At 48.2% G+C, this 26,162-nt stretch overlaps 1 protein-coding gene across 1 annotated transcript in view; it reads right to left on the bottom strand.

Annotated features, from left to right (window-relative positions):
* The window catches only part of LOC146811722 (perforin-1-like), a 43,933-nt gene extending 21,031 nt beyond the window's left edge, over positions 1–22,902 (bottom strand). Inside the window, exon 1 of the mRNA XM_085614527.1 lies at positions 22,315–22,902. Within this exon, the coding sequence (XP_085470653.1) occupies positions 22,315–22,877 (563 nt within the window). The 5' untranslated portion in view covers positions 22,878–22,902. The remainder of the gene's footprint in view (positions 1–22,314) is intronic.
* Between the last annotated feature and the right edge of the window lie 3,260 nt (positions 22,903–26,162).

The raw sequence follows: 26,162 nt of genomic DNA, 5'->3' as shown, positions 1-26,162 counted from the left end.
AAGCCTTTATTTCACTCAGCATGACGCGTTTCGTCGGGGCTGACTTTTTCAAATGCTGTTCAAACGTGAAAAAAGTTTTTCGTTTGTCGGTGACTCTTGAACCTCACAGGGCTCCTCCTTCGCAATTTCAGCAAGGAAGGACTGTATTGACAGGCAGTCTCTCCTAAATGTTCTTGGCCGCCATCTTTGAGTGTGGGTGTCATTACCGGCCTCGTAGTAATGTTGTCAAGGCGGTGTCTCTTTTTAAGTAAACTTCCATGAGTGATGGGAAGGGAATTATAACAAAGATCGCATTCTGCCATTGCAAATTTTTCGGGAGTCCCATTGTTCTTTACACCAGCCCATTCGTCAGCCGCATTTCTCGAGATTCTTATGTCTGAGGGCACAAAATATAGTAGTTTGTGCTCTTCCGTGTTGTCACGAACCAGTTTCTTGGCAGATGCATTAGTCCTCTCTAGTTGCGGCGGTTCCGGCAGCATCCGTACAAAACTTCCCTCAAATGCCACCTAAGCTGCTGAACTCCTTTCGTGACGGGTGCCTCCTCCGTGCAGATGGCATGCACGTGTAAAATAAGCCAACAAAGATGCCCCTATTTCAAGGAACAAACTGGGAGCACTCAGGGTCTGGAAGCCTTTATTTCACTCAGCATGACGCGTTTCGTCGGGGCTGACTTTTTCAAATGTTGTTCAAACGTGAAAAAAGTTTTTCGTTTGTCGGTGACTCTTGAACCTCACAGGGCTCCTCCTTCGCAATTTCAGCAAGGAAGGACTGTATTGACAGGCAGTCTCTCCTAAATGTTCTTGGCCGCCATCTTTGAGTGTGGGTGTCATTACCGGCCTCGTAGTAATGTTGTCAAGGCGGTGTCTCTTTTTAAGTAAACTTCCATGAGTGATGGGAAGGGAATTATAACAAAGATCGCATTCTGCCATTGCAAATTTTTCGGGAGTCCCATTGTTCTTTACACCAGCCCATTCGTCAGCCGCATTTCTCGAGATTCTTATGTCTGAGGGCACAAAATATAGTAGTTTGTGCTCTTCCGTGTTGTCACGAACCAGTTTCTTGGCAGATGCATTAGTCCTCTCTAGTTGCGGCGGTTCCGGCAGCATCCGTACAAAACTTCCCTCAAATGCCACCTAAGCTGCTGAACTCCTTTCGTGACGGGTGCCTCCTCCGTGCAGATGGCATGCACGTGTAAAATAAGCCAACAAAGATGCCCCTATTTCAAGGAACAAACTGGGAGCACTCAGGGTCTGGAAGCCTGTATTTCACTCAGCATGACGCGTTTCGTCGGGGCTGACTTTTTCAAATGCTGTTCAAACGTGAAAAAAGTTTTTCGTTTGTCGGTGACTCTTGAACCTCACAGGGCTCCTCCTTCGCAATTTCAGCAAGGAAGGACTGTATTGACAGGCAGTCTCTCCTAAATGTTCTTGGCCGCCATCTTTGAGTGTGGGTGTCATTACCGGCCTCGTAGTAATGTTGTCAAGGCGGTGTCTCTTTTTAAGTAAACTTCCATGAGTGATGGGAAGGGAATTATAACAAAGATCTCATTCTGCCATTGCAAATTTTTCGGGAGTCCCATTGTTCTTTACACCAGCCCATTCGTCAGCCGCATTTCTCGAGATTCTTATGTCTGAGGGCACAAAATATAGTAGTTTGTGCTCTTCCGTGTTGTCACGAACCAGTTTCTTGGCAGATGCATTAGTCCTCTCTAGTTGCGGCGGTTCCGGCAGCATCCGTACAAAACTTCCCTCAAATGCCACCTAAGCTGCTGAACTCCTTTCGTGACGGGTGCCTCCTCCGTGCAGATGGCATGCACGTGTAAAATAAGCCAACAAAGATGCCCCTATTTCAAGGAACAAACTGGGAGCAACATTACTACGAGGCCGGTAATGACACCCACACTCAAAGATGGCGGCCAAGAACATTTAGGAGAGACTGCCTGTCAATACAGTCCTTCCTTGCTGAAATTGCGAAGGAGGAGCCCTGTGAGGTTCAAGAGTCACCGACAAACGAAAAACTTTTTTCACGTTTGAACAGCATTTGAAAAAGTCAGCCCCGACGAAACGCGTCATGCTGAGTGAAATAAAGGCTTCCAGACCCTGAGTGCTCCCAGTTTGTTCCTTGAAATAGGGGCATCTTTGTTGGCTTATTTTACACGTGCATGCCATCTGCACGGATGAGGCACCCGTCACGAAAGGAGTTCAGCAGCTTAGGTGGCATTTGAGGGAAGTTTTGTACGGATGCTGCCGGAACCGCCGCAACTAGAGAGGACTAATGCATCTGCCAAGAAACTGGTTCGTGACAACACGGAAGAGCACAAACTACTATATTTTGTGCCCTCAGACATAAGAATCTCGAGAAATGCGGCTGACGAATGGGCTGGTGTAAAGAACAATGGGACTCCCGAAAAATTTGCAATGGCAGAATGCGATCTTTGTTATAATTCCCTTCCCATCACTCATGGAAGTTTACTTAAAAAGAGACACCGCCTTGACAACATTACTACGAGGCCGGTAATGACACCCACACTCAAAGATGGCGGCCAAGAACATTTAGGAGAGACTGCCTGTCAATACAGTCCTTCCTTGCTGAAATTGCGAAGGAGGAGCCCTGTGAGGTTCAAGAGTCACCGACAAACGAAAAACTTTTTTCACGTTTGAACAGCATTTGAAAAAGTCAGCCCCGACGAAACGCGTCATGCTGAGTGAAATAAAGGCTTCCAGACCCTGAGTGCTCCCAGTTTGTTCCTTGAAATAGGGGCATCTTTGTTGGCTTATTTTACACGTGCATGCCATCTGCACGGAGGAGGCACCCGTCACGAAAGGAGTTCAGCAGCTTAGGTGGCATTTGAGGGAAGATATATATATACATATATACATATATATATTGAGATTACCGCATATCGCCACATGCGTAATGCTCGTGAATGGTGAGGCGCAGATGGAGCGGCGTGGTCCGTTTTGGTAGGACCTAAAAAATGCAGGGTGTCGAACTTTTACTTTCCTGCAAGCCCACTGTGGTTTTCAAACAATATTCGAAAAGAAAAACAGAGGCATGTAATCAACAAGAACATTGTGAGTAAACTCAAAGTACCAGAATACACAGGCCCATTAGGATGGGACTTATAAACTTGCTGCGAGTGCGGCATCACTGTTTGCTTCCTGTTTGCCTGTAGCCAAAAAACAGTGATCAAGAGCTGGAGTGCCCGTAACGCATGTGGCGATATTTTGGTGAAAGTGCATGCTGTAATCTCAATGCCTCGCACTCTGCAGTCTTGCTGAATAAAAAAGGACAAATTCACGCCTGTGTGTGGTACCTTCAAGTGGGAGCCCTTTTGTATGGCCTTAAAGGCCCTACTGCTTGCTACAGTCACGGCCGCCCCCTGTGGGGTTCCCCCCCGCTTGCCCCACATGGGGTTGACTGGCAGTTAGTGGGAGTGGCGTGGAGGGACCGCTGCAGTGTGGGAATGCAGACTGCTGTCTAGAGGCCTCACACCGTGCGTAAACATAAACCTGTAACGGCCTTCCACCCACTCGGCCCCTCTTCTGATCTGTGCCACGGCGGTGGCTTTGGGTGCCTGATCCAGTGGCCTGACTTAAGGGAAGAAGCACAACTGTGGTTCTCAGTGGAGCCGGACCCCGAACTGGGCCAAGGTCTGGTGTCCTAATTGACCACCGGACTCCCTGAGACGGCAGAATTGTACGGCCGATGACTAAGACTGCCAAGGCCCAGGAAATCATCCACCGTCTTGTGTTGAACCGCTACTCACAAACATAGTGGGACAGATCCCTGATCACCAGGCCTGGACGCTCCCCTCTCCCACCCACTCTCTAAGGCCACAGGGCGCGTCCCACTTTTCTGGACGCACCAAGACCAACCAGAGGTGCTGGACTCAGGTGGGGCGAGCACCCAACCGCTCCCATAAGGAAAGATCGAGGACCTAGACCTCCCCTAATGCAGACCAAGATGGGCCAATACACGACTACTGAAACTGGAGAGTGGGCGGGCCCACAGAAAATCCACCCCCATTGTCATCGACCTCAACACAATTCTACAAGCAATCAGCGCTGTGCAAACCTCGGTCGAGAACAAGATTGGCGAAGTCCGAGTTGACATGGCTCTCCCCCGACAAGACTTCTGCAACGCGATAGACTGGATTAAGGAGACGGAATCCCGTACCTCAACAGTCGAAGACGACGTTCACCAGTTAAAAGAACATGTCACACGTCTGCAAACCCACACCAAGGAACTGCACAAAAGAGCAGAAGATGCTGAAAATAGATCGAGGTGCAATAATCTCCACCCAGTGTGATTCCCAGAAGGCTCAGAACAGGGGCAGATGAGTAACTTCATTGAGCAGTGGATAAAATCTTGGATGCCCCAAGACTTCCTCTCCACATGGTTCGCGATCGATCGGGCCCACCGCTCTCTGGCCCCAAGACCTCCACCTGGAGCACCACACAGGCCTATTATTGCTCGGATCCTTAACTTCAAGAATAGAGGCTCCATCCTCAACAATGCACGCAACCAAAAATCCCTGACATATCAAGGACAACCAATAATGATATTCCCAGATTACACACAGGAGGTCCAGACTCAAAGATGATTGTTTGTCGAGGTTAAACAGAAACTCTGCACTCTGGACCTCCAGTATAGGTTACTCTTTCCGGCTTGCCTTCGAGTGGTGTTCTAGAATAAAACTCTTTTCTTTGAGTCCCCTGAGGCAGCCTGGACATGGCTGACTGAAGAACATCCTCTAAGAACAAACGCCCTGCCCTGTCCCCCAAGGCCCGAACCGTGGGTGCCCGAGTGGGATCACCCAAACCAAGCAGAAGATGCACACGCTCTCACAGGGGACGAGGAATGGGCCGGGCCAGATCAGAGTCGCCCACAGGTCCCGGAATGCACCCAAGAGATCGAGCACTTCTCAACACCTCCCATTCCCCACAAAGATCTGGTTCCATGGACCGTTCGGAACCTGGCAACGTCTCGCCCAAAACTCCTAAAATAAACTTGGCGGACTCGGACCTCTCTCGGAGTCCGGCACTCCTGGGATTATAACCTCGGCTAGCGGCGGACTGCCCGGGACGCACTGCATGGGTAATTTCCAAAAAGACGCCTCTCACCGCAGCTCAAGTTCTTCCTAATTGCAACAATAAAGTATCCTTATGGAAGGAGAGGTCCTCCAAGAATCTCCATAGCCAAGCGTTCTAGTTTGGTATTTCGCCTTTCTTTATTGGGGACGACAGATGCTTCCATTCTTGAAGTATAGGTTGGGGGGAGGGGGGAGGTAAGGGAGGGGGGACCGTTGTCCCAAGTTTTCATTATTGTACCTTATTTACTACACCAGCATTCTTATTCAGCAGCAAGACAGTCACACGCACTCTCTACACTGCGGGAAAGAACTTTTAATCCCACAGCTTGCACACAATGCAATACAGAGTCAGAGTCAAGAATAGCTTTATTCGGTTAAAAATTTTAAAACCATCAAAGCATACGACAGTATATCATGTTGCAAATAGTTACAATTACAGTAATCTGAAAAATCCATTAATACAATACCAAATAAACACAATTAACGATGTTTCATAGATAGTAAATAATACAATAAAATTGGCACATAATCACAATAAAAAGTATGTCGTCCAAATAATTCTACAATTTTTACATATCTCATAAAACCAAAACTAATTCATTAATCCACGTTCTCCAACTATCAAACAAAACTAAAAATGAGGGAGGTTCCCAGAGGACTGCACCCTATTTCTACACCTGATGGTCCCTGTGATATAGCTGGCTACCCCGAAACATACCAATGGTGACCCTAGCATTTGCAGATAAACAAATGCGGGCCTCACTTGCTCAAAATTACGGTTCTTCAAAATAGGGCAGATAAATTTCTTACGCTGCAAAGTGTAAAATTTGCAAAAGAAAACCATATGCAGCGTGTTTTGTTCTGAGGTGTTATCACAGGGACAGGGCCCCAGGGTTCCCTCTTTGAAAAAACCTTTAGGGTAAGCTAAAAGCCAGGGAAGCATGCCATGCTTGAACCTTATTAACAAAAACAGATGGAATGGTTTGCTTATATAGGTCAGGTATGGCGGAATCTCTCTGCCTATACTTAGCATGACAAATCTCCTGACTGTCGGCTTACCCAGTTCCCCACAATGCAATACATTTCGCACCTAACCCAAGTCTCACAGGCCTCCATCCACATTTTTACCCACTGTGACAGACACATGTAATGGCGGGGACCCAAACGGTGTGCTATCATGGAATGTCAATGGGTTACTAGACAGAGTTAAATGGACAGCAGTCCAGCGATATGTTCAACGTCAAGGTAGCCGACATACTACTACTCCAAGAAACTCACCTTATAGGCAACAACTGTCCCTTTCTGGCATGAAACAGCTATGGCAGAGTTTGGCACTCAGGGTTCACCCGGGGATCAAGGGGTGGGGCAATTCTTATGTGGCGCAATCTTCCTTTTGTACTTACAAAGGCCACTAGTGACCCTCAGGGATGCTTCGTGGCCCTAAGAGGAACTATAGGGGGAAACGCTCTTAACCTAGTCTCCATATATTCCCCTCCATCGCTGCTCACTTCAACCCTAAAACGCACCACAGACCTTATCGCCTCTTTACCCCCTGGGCTGATAATAGTCAGAGGCGATTTCAATGCAGTCATGCACCCGGACCTCGATACCTAAAACACTCCATCTGCCACAAGATCCACCCATGCTAAACTTTTAACAAGCTGGGCAAACACCCTAGGTATCTGTGACACCTGGAGAGTCTGGCACCCCCAGAGCAAACAATTCACCCACACGCGAATTGACCACGTTTTTATGCCCGCCTTAGACTGTCAGAAAATCAGAGATGTTGCCATCCTTCTCATATTTCTGAGAGTGGGGGACCCCCCCTGACACACTTTGCCCAATATGGAGGATGAACGCATGGTTGCTTCAGGACAAAGACTTCAAGAAAACTGTATGGGCAGAACTCCAACAATACTTTCTCACTAACCGGGACTCTGTCTCCTCCCCGGGCACTCTATGAGAAGCAGGCAAGGCCACTATTCGTGGCTTTGCCAAGGGCCAGTTCAAGATCATATGCCTAACCCAGGATTCCCAAATCACTCTTTTGGAGGCCCGGCGAACCCTCCTTGACAGCAGAGCACCAGGGCAGCAAGGCGACTCGCAGAACGGACAGCTTGCACTTCTAAGAGACAGGATCAAGCAGATCTCCATGGAGGCCGCTAAGCTATTGTGGAGATCCTCTGTAGCCAGGGTAAATGGATGGGGGGACAAAAGTGGGAAAATCCTACTTCGATTGGCCACATACCCCATGGCTAATCACATAATCCCAGAGATCAAGGACCTAGACGGTACTGTCCATTGCTCACCCTCAGCAATGGTTCAGATTTTCGCTACCTACTACTCTAAACTTTACTCCAAACAGGGCCCTCAACTTTCTCTTTCAGAGCTAATCAACCAGGAACACCTCCACCTCCCTCGCCTCAGTGAAACCGAAATGGCTGACCTTGATCTCCCTATTACCCAGGAGAAAATCAATGATGCCATATCACGCACCACATCAGGTAAAACTCAAGGCCCCGATGGACTCCCACAGGAGTACTACGCGGCCTATCTGGAGACACTCGTTCCACATCTCTTGGACATATACGCGAAGCTGTCAAAAATGGCTTGTTTCTGCCAGAAACAGATGCCGCCGCCATTGTGGTGATCCCTAAAACAAAACCTCCCTCAGCAAACTGCACCAAATATCGCCCAATCTCTCTCATTAATGCAGAGGTTAAAATATTTGCATCAGTCCTAGCCAAACGACTGAGGCCCAATCTCACTAAACCCTGACCACTTGGTTAAGGTGTTATATACCAGACCACAGGTGCGAGTGCTCCTCAACGGGGCCCTATCGGATCCGTTTCCTATTGAGAGGGGGACGAGGCAAGGTTGTCCCCTCTCACCCCTCCTGTTTGCCCTGGAAATGAAGCCTCTAGCATACCTCATACAGTCTGACAACCAAATTAAGGGACGGAAATGGCCAGGCTCTGACGAAGACAAAATTGCTCTATACGCGGACGATGTCCTGCCCTTTCTGGCCGAACCTGTCCAATCCGTAACCCACTGTCATTGGGCAATGCACTCTTTTGGACAAATTTGCGTCCAGCAATTAAATCCCTGTAAGTCCGTCCTTGTCCCTCTCCATATCTCGAGAGGCTGCTTTGATTGGCAATCCATGATACCTATTAGAAGGCAATCCTTTAAATATCTGGGAATCTGGGTGGCCCTGCTCCTGACCTCGCATGGTCACTCAATGTTACCCCACTGGTGAAGAGAGCCCGAGACAACCTCCACAAATGGCAGACACTACAGCTTAATCCTCTGGGAAGAGTCCCCTCTTCAAAATGATGATATTTTCCAGATTCCTCTACATAATTCAAAACACACCATTTCATTTCCAGCGGACTTGGTTTAAAGAGCTGGACAGCCTGACCACTAAATTCCTTTGGGGCGGACGAAGACATTGCATGGCCTTGTCCCAATGCTGAATCCCATCCTTTGACCGGGGTATGGGCATGACTAACTTTTACCCGTACTATTTGGCAACCCGCTTACTAACACTACATGACTGGTTTAATGGAGGATGGTCTGACCCGGCATATAGAGTAGAGCTCAACGACTTGGGCATACCCAGGATCCAGGCAATGATGTATGGGGGATCTATCCCCAGAACTTTACCAATATTGACACAGGTGGATCTCCTGGCCTGGCATGCCTCCCTGCACCACATTCAATGGTCGAATAAGTTGACCCAATACACGCCGCTTTGGCAGGGTTCCTGGCTCCCAGAGGTCAGCAAATTAGAGGGATTCAGGGCCTGGGATCTTATTGGCATTTCACAGCTTGGGGACATATGGACAGGTGACCACATGTGCACTTTTCAGGAATTGCAGACCCGGTACTCCCTACACTCCTGACAATTCTATAGGTACCTGCAACTGAGCCATGCCCTTCACATACACATACCAAATGGCACCTCCCTACCAGAATACAGTCCCTCTGAGACGCAAACCATGAGAGGTAACATGGGAAAGGGAGGAATCTACAGTATTTACTGCTCCCTAACAAATAACACTCCAAATACGTTAGGTCAACTTAGGAGCAAGTGGGAGGGATGGATTGGCCTCTTGAGGAGGAATACTGAAGAGATGCACTGATGGCACCCAAAACAGTCACTGCTTCAGCCAGACTCAGTCTGGCCCAATTGTATTATTATTGGTATTGGGTCAGCACGTGCACTGTTGTGATTTAATGCAGGTAAATGTGGTTGTTCCGTGCTCCAGAGTATCACCCTCTGAACAGGGTGTAAACGATATCACTCCACTAGCATCCCCCACATGAATGGGGAATGTCCCCCGGGCACAGGATTAGTTCTCGTGAAAGGTTGCAACAGTTTGAATAACTGAGTTCCATTACATGGATCCTTTAGTTCAAGTAGTTTTTAATATTGTTGTTCTCATCACAAGCAATATTTTCAAATAAACTTCAATTCCCAAAATGCATCATTCCTGGTGCTTGGTTTAACATTCTCTCAACCTTTCACTCCCAATGCATTTCGGCTGATGGCCTTCATCAAGGGGATTGTCTGTAAATGGATAAATAACTTATGAATCTCTGTTAAACAATTGGAGACCACATTGCCATTCGTGATCTTAAGTGAAAAAATTGTGGTTAGTCATGCCGTGCTGTCGTAATCAAAGAAAACGCGTAGTGAAAGTTATATGGTGTGATGTTATATGAGAAATGCTCGAGTGTCAACCGGTACGTCCTGTGTTGCGCTCCAAACAGTAAGGGGTTCTCCTTTTCGTGTCCATGTGAATTAAAGAGTGCTCAGTGATCGATTTAAAAAACTCGCAATGCTATGAATGGGCTGGAAAACACATCTGGTATTGTTTTTACGGTTTATCGACGACATATTTATAGTGTGGAGAGGTACCGCAACAGCTCTACAGGAACAACTCAAAATATTAAACCAGATTGATCAGCGCATACAATTTACATTTGAAATTCAGGATCAATCTATTACATTTCTGGATGTAAAAGTCACTAAGACCCAGCAGGGATTTGGCACTGATTTGTACAGAAAAGCAACAGATAGGAACAATATTCTTCTCTTTGACAGTTTTCATCCTCAACCCTTAAAACAACACCTACCTTATTCGCAACTATTAAGAGTAAAGAGGATTGTCAATAACCCTGAGAGCATGGAGACACAAACCAGTAACATGATCGAAAGATTCAAGGCACGTGGATACCCAGACCATATTCTGACCAAGGCCAAGGAACGAAGTTCATTGAAAACAAGAGAAGAACTATTGATACCCAGTCAGAAACCGATCAAGGAACGCACGACCGTAGTTTCAAAATACTCTACGATGAGCATTACATGTAAGAAAATCATACAAAAACACTGGCCCATCCTGAGACTTGAAACAGACTTCAATCGGGTGTTTGAAGAGGAACCGATCTTCGCATATAGTAGAAGTAAAAATGTAGGAGAAATCATAAAAAACGCAAACCACAATCTAACACCTACTACATACAAAGGTAACACCCCATGTTGGAATTGGAACAATTGCAACAATTTGATGAGGGGAGAACATATCACCCACCCGATGAAAGGACACCAGATTAAATTGAGAGTAAATGCCACATGCGATACATCAAACGTGGTGTATATGTTAAAGTGCCCGTGTGGGAAACCGTACATCGGACAGACTGAAAGAAAAATTAAAATACGAGTGAACGAGCATAAAAGCAATATAAGAGTCAAACAAACAAAATCTACTGTAGCTCTACATTTTATTGAAGCTGGCCACAACATCAGTCAATTAAAATTTTGCGTTTTAGAAGTTGTGAACAAACAGGAAGAAAGAGATAACCACAATCATCTCTTAAAACGTGAGAACTATTGGATAAGCCAGTTAAGCTCCTTGAAACCCAACGGGATGAACGAACGTTTAGAATTTCAATATTACCTATAGAAGATCAACTGTTGGTTTCATTTATGTAGATATACTGTACCTCTATTGTGAACGCTGATATAATAATATTTACATGTTTTTCACGTCTTTGTAATTACCATTTGAATTTTAATCGCTGCACATCATTTGTTAGAGATTCCTTATTTACGTTTTAAACAACACATCACGTTTTTTGCACTTTTTGAATATAACTTTATTGCACTTATGCACTGGGGTATTCCATAGTGCGCTTAGTCCGTTTTCACTGATTACTCACTCCTAGTGACTGAGATTTAAACCGCACTTCCAATTTATGACACACCCACTGAATTCCTCCACGGAGGCTGACGCGGTATACACGCCAACATAATCGTGTTAGGAAACATAACGGTAAGCGCGAAGTAAGATAGTGTTGTTTTATAGTATAACAGCTTTGTTGATTAACGCGGCTAGTAATAGCGCTTTCCGCGTACGTGAAGTTTGTATGATATTTCAGCCCATTCATAGCATTACGAGTGTTTTTAAATCAATCACTGAGCACTCTTTCATTCACATGGACACGAAAAGGAGAACCCCTTACTGTTTCGAGCGCAACACAGGACGTACCGGTTGACACTCGAGCATTTCTCATATAACATCACACCATATAACTTTCACTACGCGTTTTCTTTAATTACGACAGCACGGCATGACTAACCGCATTTTTTTCACTTAAGATCACGAACGGCAATGTGGTCCCCAATTGTTTAACATAGATTCATAAGTTATTTATCCATTTACAGACAATCCCCTTGATGAAGGCCATCGGCCGAAATGCATTGGGAGTGAAAGCTTGAAAGAATGTTAAACCAAGCACCAGGAATGATGCATTTTGGGAATTGACGTTTTTTTGAAAATATTGCTTGTGATGAGAACAACAATATTAAAAACTACTTGAACTAAAGGATCCATGTAATGGAACTCAGTTATTCAAACAGTTGAAACCTTTCACGAGGACTAATCATGTGCCCGGGGGACATTACCCATACATGTGGGGGATGCTAGTGGACCAATTGTATTATTTACACGCTGCCTACCTAACACCAAAACGCCTTCATAGTGCTGGTCTGAAACCAACTGCATCATGTACACGTTGCGAACAAGACAAAGCAGATTTTTTTCACATGGTATGGACTTGCCCCGTCATTGTACGATATTGGGGCTCCATAGAAAAGGAACTCACAGAGGTTTTTGGCTAGGAGGTCCCACACAATCCGTTAAATGTGCTCCTGGGAATCACGGATTGATTAGATGGCTCTAGATTTGGCAAACTATTTCTGAACACAGCCATGGTGGTGGCTAAGAGGGACATTGCTGCCAGCTGGGTAAACTCTGTAACCCCCACCATAACGAAATGGCACAGAGGAGTGGACTGGTGCGCAGCACAAGAGAACCCTATGTATGAGGCCAGGGGGTGCCCGGCGAAACATCGTAAAGTCTGGGGAAAATGGCTGGGGCAGGTAGAATAAAAGTACCTCACTTTAGGAACTGTGAGCATTATGAGAGATTTTATGAGACTATGTATTGCAGGTCCATTTTCTGTATATGTAACATGGAGACGTCCTATAGCTGCTGTAACATGCTGCATTTGATTATTGCTGTTTTTAAAATAAAACTGATTATCAAAAAAAATGTAAAGTACATCACACATGTAACACTCGCCATGCCTTCCCCACTCTCTTAAGTCTCTGACACGTCTTGGATATTCTCGTCTATTGCCAGACTGGGTGTATGTGATACGGGTTTTGTGCAATTCGGAGGACTTTCTATTAGGTCGATTGGAGTCCTTGTCTTCATAACTGAGTTAGGACATGCAAAAGTGTGGTTATTCGCAGATCTTAAATGTCTATTTCATGCAGTGGAACATGGCTCTAAACCTCAGTCTGATGAACTTAATCCACCTTGCATCCCGCAAGTTCAGGCCGCCTAACAGCCACTAAGAAATCTCAGCACCCGAAGTGTCTCCATGACGAAGCAGCAAGAGGAGGACGCAGCAAAGGCGAATAATTTCAGCAGCCCTCGCCGCAAACCTGTTTTCTTGACCTGGAGCATCTCTGAGCATCATTACAGTTCAAATTCTTGACAGCACTCCAGAGTTGTTTTAAAACATGGGCAAAGTGGGCTTTGGCCCAGGGCACTGTAATATCGCGAGAGACTGTGGGATGGTCCACGTCTCTCGCAACAGCAGGGGTGGTGATGCAGTCAATCACCCCCTCAAAGTGCACCACCTAAGGTGGGCTCGACCGATGTCGAGACCACGTCTGCTTATCAATAAAAGGCCCAGCGCGCTGGGCGTGGCTCAGTTTCGGGCTGGCCGCCACCATAACCTGTGTGTCCGAAGTGCCCTCATTTCACGTCAGGCCTAGCCACCAAGCAACATTACACTGGCGACGAGGTGGTGTCAACAAGCCGCTGTCCTACCTCCGACCCGCCGTGCTGTCCATCGCTGCCTCCGCCTTTACCGTGTGGCCCCTGTCGGTGTCCCGGTGTGTCCCGCTGAGCGTGGGTGTCGGCGTGTATTCCCGCCTACAGTGGCAGCCTCACGGATACACTGCCGGACCATCGGTCCTCGCCTGGAGCACGAAGCGAGGAGAAGTGCATCGGCGCGCACGCCTGTCTGCCCCGCGTGTGTCCCGGAAGCGTTTGGTGCCGCGGAAGACGCGCAACGGAGCGGTAAGCGTTTACCGCCTCTCTGCTGCACGCTCTGGCCTCTCAGCATTACCACACCAACTCACTCGACAATGTTGTGTGACCCGGCCCCGGGAGACGAGTGCAGCGTGTGTTGATGTGTGCCCCTCTGCTGCCTCTTTCAGCCTGCAAGTCTGCTTTGTTTGCACCAGGGGGATACCGCCAGACACATCAGGAGGACCTACCTTTTGGGAAAAGCCTACCTACACGCTCCGCTCCCCAAAGTGCTCTGCTGCCTCACCAAAGCGCTGTCTCTCTACGCACTAACCCAGTAACTGGTGAAGGCCGTAACTACGCGACCCCTGGCTGTGGAGTGGTCCTGAGTGGCCATGGCGCGCACGCCCTGTCTGGGCCCTGGCCGCCACCTCCTGCCTTCCCGACGCCAGCCAGTGCGCTATCGCGCCACCACGTGGTCCCACACCACTGTCTCGACCTGCAGTAAACGCTCCTGCGCCCTGCCACTACAGCTGAGCAACCCTCCTGCATCCCGTCGGCCGTCCGTGGCTGCGCCAGCATGAGCACCGTCCCGCCTCTGGAACCATTCACCATTACTGGCCCGCCGCCAACCCAGGCTGCGCGATGGAAAGAGTGAGTGGATCGGTTGGAGACGTTCTTCGATGCTGCGGAAATAAAGGCCCCATGTCAACGGTCCATGCTCCTCCACCTTGGCGGTGCGGACATTCACAAAATCGCGAAGACTGTCCACGAAGCTGGGCCCCCAAAGACCTATGTCACGATGCGCGACGCCATCACAGAGCATTTTGAGCCGTATAACCAACCCGGACTATGAGCGTTTCCTCCTCCGCCAGGCGAAGCAGCTCCCGGAGGAGTCTGTCGAGCTATTCTATGCCCACCTCAAAGAGTTGGCAAGCACGTGCACCCTACCCGATGAGGACGATGAGGTCCGAGCACAGTTCATTCAGGGGTGCGCTTCTTCAAAATTGCGCGAGCGCATTCTCGAAGAACACAACATGGCAATGAAGGACATATTGACCCTAGGGCGCTCCAAAGAACTGTCCAAGGCCAGGGCAGCCCATATGGAACTCAAGGCCACGGTAGCCGTCAAAGAAGAACCTGTCTGCTCTGTCCGTTCCGACACACAAGGCCCGCGACAAAGACCCAGGAAACCCTCGGGCCAAGGCTCCAGACAAAACTCTAAGGTCCGCCTCTGTGGATGGTGTGGAGGCCCGCTCCCGCATGACGGCGCTTGTCCACTCCAAGGGAAAACTTGCAGCGCATGCGGAAAGGTCAACCACTTCTCAAAAGTCTGTCGCTCGAGATCTTCGCGACAGTCGCAAGGCCCACCACTTCAAGTGCGGGCGCTTGAGCCGCTCCCGGGTTAACTCCTCGAGTGGTGACATGGACGAAGATGAGGCTGCAACTGTGCACGTGGTGCACATGCTACACGCTCTCTCCGCCTCCTCGCAAGCAGCGCCCATGTGCACCGTCAACGTACAGGGTCACCCTGTGGCAACACTCATCGACACAGGAGCAACGATCAACCTCATGGCTGTCAGCGCCTACAGACTACTACCCAATCCACCAGCGCTCCGCAGCACCAACGTCCAAGTGTATGCCTTTGGGACCCACACCCCACTCCGAATGTGCGGATTGTTGCAAGCTGAGCTCTCTCACAACGACGTTCGTCAGCCATCCAAGATCTATGTCTCCCGAGAAGGGTCAGGCTTCTTGCTCGGCTGCCGCACCGTACAAGAACTACGCCTCATACATTTTGCTTTCACAGTGTGAGCGCACGATCTAGACCGCCTAATATCCGAGTTTTGCACCTCTCTTTGATGGTATCGGATGCCTCAAAGGCCCAGCAGTCCGCCTGTACATCGACAAGTTGGTAGCACCAGTTGCCCTCAGGCACAGGAGGATTGCCTTCCACCTCCGCCCAAAAGTCGAGACAGAACTCCGCCTGTTGAAAGCAGCCGGAATCATCGAACGGGTGCGAGGCCCCACCCCGTGGGTGTCCCCTATCGTAGTCCCGAAGTAACCGAAGCAGACGGACGCTGTCCGCATATGCATTGACATGCGGATCCCGAACCTCGCCATCAAACGGGAACGGCACCTGACACCCACTGTCGACGACATCATAGGCGAACTCGCCGGCTCAAAGTGGTTCTCGAAAATGGACCTCCGATCTGTGTATCATCAAGTCCCTCTCCACCCGGACTCTCGCCCGATCACGACCTTTTCCACCCATGCAGGCCTCTGGCGCTATAAACGCCTCAACTTCGGAATCTCTAGCGCAGCCGAAGTTTTCCAAAACATCATCAAGACCGTCCTGCAAGGGTTGGAAGGAGTGCTCAATGTGAGCAATGATATCTTGGTACATGTCCCCTCTCTGGGAGATCACCTCCTCCGCCTCAGAGACTGCGGATTGACCCTACACAGGGAAAAGTGCGAGTTCTTACGCCGAGACATCAGCTTCTTCGGATATTGTTTCTCAGACAAAGGCATCGGGCCCGATCCCACCAAAGTGAAGGATGTCCAGGAAGCGCCAGCCCCCACATCTGTGACGGGAATCTGCAGCTTCTTGGGCATGGTCACATATTGCGGCCGGTTCATCAAGAACCTATCAGATCTGACAGGCCCACTACGAGAGCTTACAAAAACCACCGACCATTGGACTTGGGGCCCGGAACAAGAACAAGCGTTCCAGCAGACGAAGGCCGCACTGTCCGCGGATACCACACTCGCTTATTTTGACCCACGCCATGACTCCCAGCTGGTGGTCGACGCCAGACCCACCGGTCTCGGCACCGTCCCGGCGCAACGTCAAGACTGTGGTGAGTGGGCACCAGTTGCCTATGCGATCAGGACACTCACACCTACCGAGCAGCGTTATTCGCAAATTGAAAGAGAGGCTATAGCCATTATCTGGGGGTGCCGCCATTTCCACATCTACTTGTACGGCCATCCGTTCACGGTCATTACCGACCACAAACCACCGGTTCCGCTCTTCCAAGGCTCCTCGTCTCGCCCTCCTCCACGGACCGAGAAGTGGATACTGCAACTACAGGAGTTCCAGCTGAAGGAGGAATACAGACCGGGCACCCGGAACCCAGCTGATTTCTTGTCACGGCAGCCACCCCTCCAGAGGCTGCAGAAGCGGCCGCTACTGAAGACTACGTGCGGATGATAATCGAGCAGTCCCGGCCACTCCCGCTGTCGCTGCAAGAAGTCATATCTGCCAAACGAGACGACGACTGCCTCCAAATAGCGATACAAGCAGTCTCCTCAGGAGACTGGCGGCCTCTACAAAATCCTTCACCCCTGCGAACGGCGACAGCCCAAGCAACGCTGAAATCACTGCACCAAGTCCGTCAAGAACTGTCGGTGTCAGCTGATGGCTGCCTCCTGCGTGGCCCACGCCTTGTCCTACCAGCAAGCCTCACCAGACAAGCGGCCCTTCACGCCCATGGCGCACATCAAGGGGTTGTCAAATCCATGAACCGGCTTCGCAGTAAAGTTTGGTTTCCCGGCCTGGACCACCAAATAGAATCACTATTACAGCATTGTCCCGTGTGCCTCGCCACAAGCCTACCAAGTAAACCGGCACCGGTAATCACTGAAGCAGCCCCAAGCGGCCCATGGGACAGAGCAAGTGCAGATTTTGGCAGCCTACCAGGGAGGAAACACATGCTTGTGATTGTCGATGATTTTTCCAGGTATCCAGAAGTGGAGTTCGTATCCTCAACGTCCGCTGCGGAAGTCATCCCTAAATTGGAAAAAGTAATAGCCACTCATGGACTCTTCGGGGAACTCCACACTGACAATGGGCCGCCGTTCACCAGTGCCGAGGTAGCCGAGTACCTAGCTTCCCACAAAATAAAGCACCGGAAAATAACACCGAGGTGGCCCCAAGCCAATGGCGAAGTAGAGCAGCTGATGCGAACGCTGAACAAATCAATCCAGATCGCGCTAGCCGAAGGACTCAACCTAGAACGGGCGGTGTACCAATTTCTCAGGGAGTACCGGCTCACCCCCCACTGCACCACTGGCATCTCTCCAAGTCGACTGTGTTTCGGCCGAGCAGTTACAGACACCATCCCCCATCATCCCACATGGGCAGAAGCAGCGAATCCCCCGAATCTGTCGGACCTCAAGCGGGAAAAAACTAACAAATCAGCGTCCCGGAAGAGACATGCCAGAGAGAGCCCCATTGCTGTGGGCGACCGGGTGCTCGTACAAGACCGGCACCCAGGTGGGAAATTCCGGACACCGTTCGAGCTTCACCCATGGACTGTCATCGCCATAAAGGGCACCATGATGACCGCACAGCGAGGATTAGAGACAGTTACCCGCAACGTATCTTTCTTCAAAAGAGTCCTGCCCACTGATGAGGGCGAAGCATCCGAGCCTTCAGGACGGAATGGGAGGCCCCGAGATGGACCAGTGACTCCTAGCAGTGGAGCGACGGGACCTGGGCGATCAGACACTATGGACCTTTCCACCGACCAACCATCCTCGCCGCTCCCAGACCAAGAGTCGGGTGGGGACCAAAGCCCAACCTCCACCTATGATCCAGTTGACCAGCCGCCAGACTCGCAGCTGCTAAGCAGTCAAGACAGATATCACCTCCGGCCCTGTCCCAGGTCTTCCCAGAAGTATAAGGACTATGTGACCAGCGGCTAGTCGGCGACCGGAGGTCGGGTCGCAGCCAGGGTGAGCAGCTGTAAAGAGCGTCCAAGTAAGACTGTTCCGTTCTTGTTATCATTCGACCGGTATTGGACTGAATGTTTATGTTTATTGTTCTCGAGACTGTGTTCATCTCATTTATGTCTCCTGGTAAAGGAGGAATGTAATATCGCGAGAGACTGTGGAATGGTCCACGTCTCTCGCAACAGCAGGGGTAGTGATGCAGTCAATCACCCCCTCAAATTGCACCACCTAAGGTGGGCTCGACAGATGTCGAGACCACGTGTGCTTATCAATAAAAGGCCCAGCGTGCTGGGCGTGGCTCAGTTTCGGGCTGGCCATCACCATAACCTGTGTGTCCGAAGTGCCCTCATTTCACATCAGGCCTAGCCGCCAAGCAACATTACAGGCACCAGGCTTTCGGGGGGGGGGGTCCTTGATAGAGCAAGCTCTGTTCTGGTGACCTTGAATAATTCCTAAACAGACTGTTTTAACCCCTTCTGTGCCCGCCCCTTTCCCCGCCCTGTGCCGGCCGTTGAATTAGCGGGCGGGGTCTATGACGAGCTGGACTCGTCATGGGCACAGCGCCACCGCGGCCCATGACGAGTCCAGCTCGTCATGGGCACTGAAGGGGTTAAAAACCATTTACCTTTAGTTTATTTTAATGTGGGTGACGTGTAAGAGTCTGTTACAGACATTTTGCAGAGAAATGTGTTTATGTTTCATGCGACATCCGTAAAAAAGTTTTATTTTTTAATTCTTTTTAGTTCAAAACAGGACATGATATATGAGGAAATCGAAGGGTGTCACAGAGATTATTTGCATTAATACTATTAAGCCACTGCTGTGTAGTATTGAAAACACACATTGCTATCCCTGAATATTAGATGTAAACATATTTAGAATTTGGACGAGTGTGCCTGTGCACTGTCTGTGAATCGACAAAGCGAGCATGAAAGAGCTGAAATTGGATCATACATTCAAAGCTATTCCAAAAAGGGGCCCCCAAAATACGTTTAGCCCAGGGCACCCAAAATCCTTAAGATGTCCCTGCAGCACTCTTACAAGCCCTATAGCTAACTTTAGGGCAGACCTTACATCATCTCAGTGCTACTCGACACGTAACGACGAGCATCCTGCAAAACTGGACAAACTTTAAGAACTGTGGAATTCTGTTCACGGAATATGAAGTAACAAACTGCGCGGTCGAGTGGAAATAACCAACGTCAACAGACCGCTACAGACTTTCTGTATCACCGAATCCCACATAAAACAGTACAATACAGCGTGGGACAGGCAAACCCGCAGCCTAACATGCTACCATTGACTGTATTCATTCATGAATTTAACGACAATATTTATTACTGCACCAACTATCGTAACATACCAGCTTCTTGATCTTGTACCGAACTGCAAACACCTGTGCACTTTTGCGCCACTTTGCACATGCTGTAGCACAATGACAGTTACCTCTTTTTAGAAGGACATTTTTATCTCTTGTAAATGCCAACACTCAATTGTTACATCTTTCTAGATTGCGACCAAGCAGCGGAGCATGAAATATTACATTAATGTTATTGTAATGATTTTATTTTAATCAAGCAATAAAATACACAACCATTCATGTTATCTCATTTAGTGATGACTTTGTTTCTACCACCTCAATACATTTTACTCGATGCGATGCTCGCTACCATTCTGTGAACTACATGCCTTTTGTATGTTTTGGTCAGTTATTCCGCAGTGCTGTCCAATTCCTGCAAGACTACTACGTCATGGAACCAAAACTTTCCAGCAAAAGCAAGAAGCTAACTTTGTATAATCTTACCACAGGTTCTGAAATATGCTGTGTCTCTGTTGTTGCTGTTTTATTCTCTATTTATAGCAATGAAAAGGTGGGCTTCCAAGCACAGTGTAGTGACTAAAAGCTGTGGCCGTGGTGCGCCTGAAAAGGATGGTTGTTCAGTTGACTGCTGGACTTTGAAAAGTGTCCTCCAAGCGGCATAAGAAATATTTTAAAATGTTTGGCTTCAAAGCTGTTTATCTGGACCTACTGAAGACAGTGGTTGGTGTTCGAATACCCTATGCTCTGAGGGCCCCAAGAAAACAGACGAGGGAGCTGTGCTTTTTGCACATTGCCTAATGCAGCAAACCCGCTCCAGCGCGTTCTCAGGTGACGTCATCCAACCTGGGATTAAAATGGCCGGTCTTTGTTTACGATTCTCATGCTGTGCTCAGAATCCAGACATACTGGAGCACAAAAGACGTGGTTAAAGAACATATCAATTTGATTTCCGCAGAATCAATGGAATTATCTGTGCGGCCCCATGCGCCATGGTGGGTTAGAATGGGGAAAAACGGGTGTGAAATACCCAGAATATCTTCTTTTTCTTGCGCACTCGTGTGTATTCATTTTTTTCTAGCAACTATGTTTAGTTCTCCTACTGACAAATAACCAGAATTTGACAGTACGTTATACTACAATAAAGAGGATTTTGGAAATCCCGCCCTTTTCAACCATCTCCTTAAAATATGCCCCCTCAAACTCGGAAGTAGACCGGCCTGCTGGGTACCAGGTAGGCTTTTCCCACACACTGATTGTTTTAGGAGAGCACTAGGCTAAAGGATCAGTCTGGTGAATGACGTCACAGCACACAATAACCCAGCAGTCATAATCAAACGAGATTAGAATGCCTATAGGCACTGGAATTAAAGGTGTGGGGTGTGCTGCAGCACCCCCAAAATAACTATGCTGGAGTTCAGTTGCTAAGATGCCTTTAAATCTTATTTTCATCTTGTCATATTTGCTGTGCTTCAAAGACAGGTCAAATGTCTGGCTATGTCTTCTAACAAATGACTGCTTATTCTTTTAACATGGAGACCGTTTCCTTTTCTTTCTCTGACTGCAAAGTTAGATGATTTTGTTAAGTGAACTATCTAACAAACTTGCTGGGGTACAGGGTGTGATAAAAGAAAGACTGTAGGATGTCACTTTTTTCTAACAGAGGAAAATTTAAATAGCTGTAAAATAACTGTACAAATAATTCAAAATATATCAGAAGTAAAAAAAAATCTGATTCTGAAGTTCAGCGGAAACAAAGATTTTTTAGTAGGATCACAACACAAGAAGACACTTTACTTGGTGATGTGCATATAGCAAATACTGTCGAAAAAAAGAACTCTGTGTATTCTTGTTTGTGTGCTATATTGTTTTATTGCAAAAACTGCATGTCACTTGAGACATTTTAATGGAAATTGTGTTGTCTGTAAATGACAGTGCGCTACCACACCATTTGCAACAGAGTGCTTCAAAATGCGTCGCTGGCTACATACGACACCCTTACCACTCTCCTCCTGAATGCGCGTGATTCATTTGCTATCTTTGTCCTTTGCGTGGCTCTTGGATTTTTTTTACAATCCCTATGGCTTAGGGAATGTAATATTGATACTAGCACCCACACTTTGAAAATTGCTCCAGCCCCACAGAAAATGTGCATTGTTGGTGATTGTTAGAGATGCATTATTGGGGAAAAGCAACCGATTTTAAATCTACACTGGATGGCCACTTAACACTGCCGATATCTGTCAGCACCAAAAGACCTTCTCAGGGTGAGTAGGGACGCTACAAACAGGCCTGTTATGTTATTATGCTAGGCTCAGGCTTAGTACCACTTTGCCAGTGCTGCTGCTCCAGAACAAGTGGTTCAACAGGAGGAATACATTTATAAAGGTCTAGGACAGTCAGGGAGCACTAGAGGTCAAAGCTAGAGACTGAGGAAGGACTGTAGTGTCAAGCACACTGGGGAAATCAGGACATCCGGGAGGAAAGATCATACAAATTCTGCAATCAAATTCCACATTCTGGTGGCACTGAAGAATACAAAAACTGGTTACCTGTAATAGGTGCAGGAGATCTCATGGCTTGCATAGCTGTAGCGGTCAGTCCTGGATTTGCTCCCTGCAAACTCAGCGAGGTTGGAGTGTGATCCAGCCATAACGGACTTCAAGCTGGCTTGTGGGTTGACGTAAATTTCCAGCTCCGCTTTCCAGTCGTTCTTCACGCTGGACGCTGCCGACTCCATCACCTGGAAGCTGGAGTGCATGACAGAGCTGGATAAGTGGCGGCTGCACTTATTGTTAACCCGCCAGTCTACAACAGAGAGGGGCAGCTTCTGCAGCTGTCCCTCCAGCATGGAGTTGGCACAGATGGTGCAGGTGCCATCTTCCCTCTTATATCTATCCGTGTTTACCAGGTAGGACCCTTTCCTCTGCAATGTAACTATGTCAATGCCCTCACCCACCAGGTTGTGGCCCGGGATGAAGCCTAGTTTCTTGCATTCATAAGCAGTGCCTGTCCTGCAACTGGCACATACCTTGGTGGAATAGAAAACGAGCAGGGCGCAGTGAAGTGTAAGAGTCGTGAGTGTCTTGAAAGGCACGCGTTTGTCACTATCCATCCTTAAGCAAGACACAAAGCCGCAAAATGACCTAAAACAAAAGAAAGTAAGTACATGGGTTAAGCACATCTCAAAGCTTCATTAGTAACATGTCTTTCCCTTAAGACTCTTGTCCCAGCTAAAAAGCCCAAACTTCTTGTTCTAGGGAGTAGGGATGACCCTCTCAGCCCAACTTGGCCTCCAGCATGGACCTGGCCAGGACAATCAGCAGACATGCACCCAGGGCGGCATCACTCACTCTCAAACAGGGAGCTGAGCATCACACCTTGTACATGGACCCAAAACATCTCACCTCGCATGAAATGCCAAGGCCTCACACTTCAAACAAAGAGCTCATGCATTTCATACTCTCGCAAGTAATTGGATTGTTTTACCCTTTCATTGGTAGTGGGATCATCTCATCTACAAGAATTGAAACCTTACACTTACTACCAAAACCTATCACTGCACTTTATTTCAATCTCAGTCACCCTCCTTTCTCTCTATTCACATCACATTAACCCAGTCCAACTCATCAGTAAGCGACTTTGCCCACATTTGTCCTCCCAAACCTGCCTTGGTATGGTTACTTTAAGATCTTTCCTTCGAGCTTCTCATCCAGTCTCCTGCTCTACCAGTTGGTCCCACTCTGTTCCTTTTGCCTCCTTCCATCTTCTTTGCCAGCCAAGGTTCTTTCCACACTCCTGTCCACTAACCCTTCCTTCTGTCTCCACTATGGTTCTTTTGGCACACAAGTTATTTAAGCCCTTGCACAGTCCTCTTGTGCAATTTTCCAATGACCCTCTTTTACCCCCAACTAACATCCTTTTTACCTTCTACATTTCTTATCTAGAATCCTATAGCCATTATAGGGAAATTGAGACCACAGCAAGAGTGGTAAAGGAGGCACAGATATCTGTGTCCATGTTAGCAGTATCACCAATTTAGAGCTAAGCGCAAATTGCACTTGCTCTTAGTTTGCGCCAGGACTCGGTGGTACTGTAACTGTGAGCCCACATTATGAGAAAGAGGGAACGAATGCCCAGAAAAGGAGTGGAACTGTAGTTGTGTACATTTCACACCATTTTAAGAGAAGTTGCTTTTCAAAACTCATAAACACGTAATGCAAACGTTGTTTGCACTGAAAGTGTTTGCACCTGTATTTTACACCATTCTCTAAATGATCCCCTTCCACTCCTGCCACACAGACACATCATTCATCCCATCTTCCTTAACATATTCAACACTCTCCAATCTGGATTATGAGTTCCGAGCCCCCTGACTCCCTCAGGACCACTCTCACACAAGTGTTCCACTGGTTGTATGTCACTACATTGCAATCCCACTATAAAGTTGTATTAATAGTAAGTACACCATCAATGTATGTATATGGAATGTAATATGTTTACATAATTGTGAATGAAATACTTTTTAAGCTGAAATTTCCACTGCTATATTGTGATAGACCAACGTCCAGCTTCCTCACTACAGGTTATCATTAACACAATGGGCCTGATTCCAATGTTGGACGGACTCAGGTCTGTCCGACATCGGTCAGGAGCCGTAACAGACCGACCTGCTGTCGTCGGTTACGGCTCTGTAAGTACGATGCGACCGAACCCTGTTCGGTCGCACTCGTATACTTCACAATGGAAGCATGCATTCCGAGCGGAATGTATGCTTGCATTGTGAAAAGCAGGGGTGCAGTTCATCCCTGCACCCTGTGGCCGGCACCCCAAGGTGCCTGCCACTGGGTGCAGGGATCACTAGAGGGGCACCACAGGTGCCCCTAGGCCGCCATTCGGCATACTCGCACCCATGGGGGCCTTGCTGGGGGCCCCCAAAGACAGTTTCCGACTGCCTTTTTGTGCCGGAAAGACCGGCAGAAAAAGGCAGTGGAAAACTGCCATTGTACTCCCTAGGCAGCCGGGGGAGTACTGAAGGGTTTCCGGACGGCGGACGGGCTCTCCAAGCCCGTCGGAAACCATCCGGAAATCCGAGTCGGATTCCTTTCCGACCTAACCCATCCGAATGGCTCGGTTGGAAATGAATCCGTCCGGCACATTCCGATTCGGGGGAAAGGGCTCCGACCATCGTTCAGAGCCTTACCGTCCGAAATCAGAATCGGGCCCATTGTGTTGGGTTTTATTCGCATTGACTACTAGGTAGCATTCGGCCTGGTCATCCATCTCATTACACTGGTTGCTCTCGGCTGCCGATCTTTTACTAAACCAGTGACTGAATTCTTCTCCTCCTGCGCCTACAATCACTTATTTTTTGTTTTAGCTATCCTTGCGGTGCCTGTCCACTCTACTACTAGTAGATGACTCAAGACTAAAGGCCTTATTTAGAGTTTTGTAGATCAGATAGGACATCCACCGGACCATAAATAAGTCCCTAGGATGTGAGCCCTTTCCTTTTCTATTTCATACACCACCTCCTTCTATGACATTATCACCTCCTTTGGACAGTGGCGGCCGCTGCAAGACTCATGTGGGGGGGCGGGGGAGGGGATGACGCTGGATTAGGAAAATAAAAAAAAAAAAAAAATTACCTGTTCCGTCACTGACACTGTCGTCCGCTTCGGTGCTCCTCTTCTCACCTGATGGTGACCCACCCGTCCCTGGAACACCAGCACAGGCTCCTCACCCAATCCCAGCGCTATTCTCAGTAGCATGAGAGCAGCACCAGGGTTGGTCTGAGAGGTTTGCCGCTCAGACAGTGCCTGGGAGTCTGTGCTGTTTCTCCAACCCGGCTCTGCAACACAGCTAGACTGGAGAAACCTAAGACGGATGACCAAACCGTCATGCGTACTTACAATGCTGCACTAGTCCTCCCCTTCTGTCATCATTTCCAAGCCCTGCCCAGACTTGGCTGGCTCTAGTGTGGAAAGAAAAATAAAATGATAATAAATAGTTTTTATTATCAATGTATTTTTTTCCCGTTTCTTCAGATGTTACTTCATCTCAGACAACAAAGGTCTTCTTCCCCCAATTCTTTCACCTCCCAATGTCAGTCTAGTTCGAGGCCAGCAGACTCTGAATGGCCCTCAACTCCCCTGATATTTTACAGTGAAATGCTGAGATAACCTATTTACCAGCATCCTCCACGCTTACTACTCTGCCCTCTATGACGGTGGGAGCTTAGGGGTCGCTGTGTCTCATGCAATACACCGAATGACAAAAATATAATTTTTTACAGCAGCAACTACCACTACGGCGTCAAGGTAAGTAGGCAAGAATAGTAAATATATACTTATCGTGGTGTTGTAGCAGATGCAATGTTTTGGAAGTCAATCTTGTTGAC

Source organism: Triturus cristatus, chromosome 7, assembly GCF_964204655.1.
Source record: "Triturus cristatus chromosome 7, aTriCri1.1, whole genome shotgun sequence".
Classification (NCBI taxonomy): Eukaryota; Metazoa; Chordata; class Amphibia; order Caudata; family Salamandridae; genus Triturus; species Triturus cristatus.
This window is presented reverse-complemented; position numbering and strand designations above follow the sequence as displayed.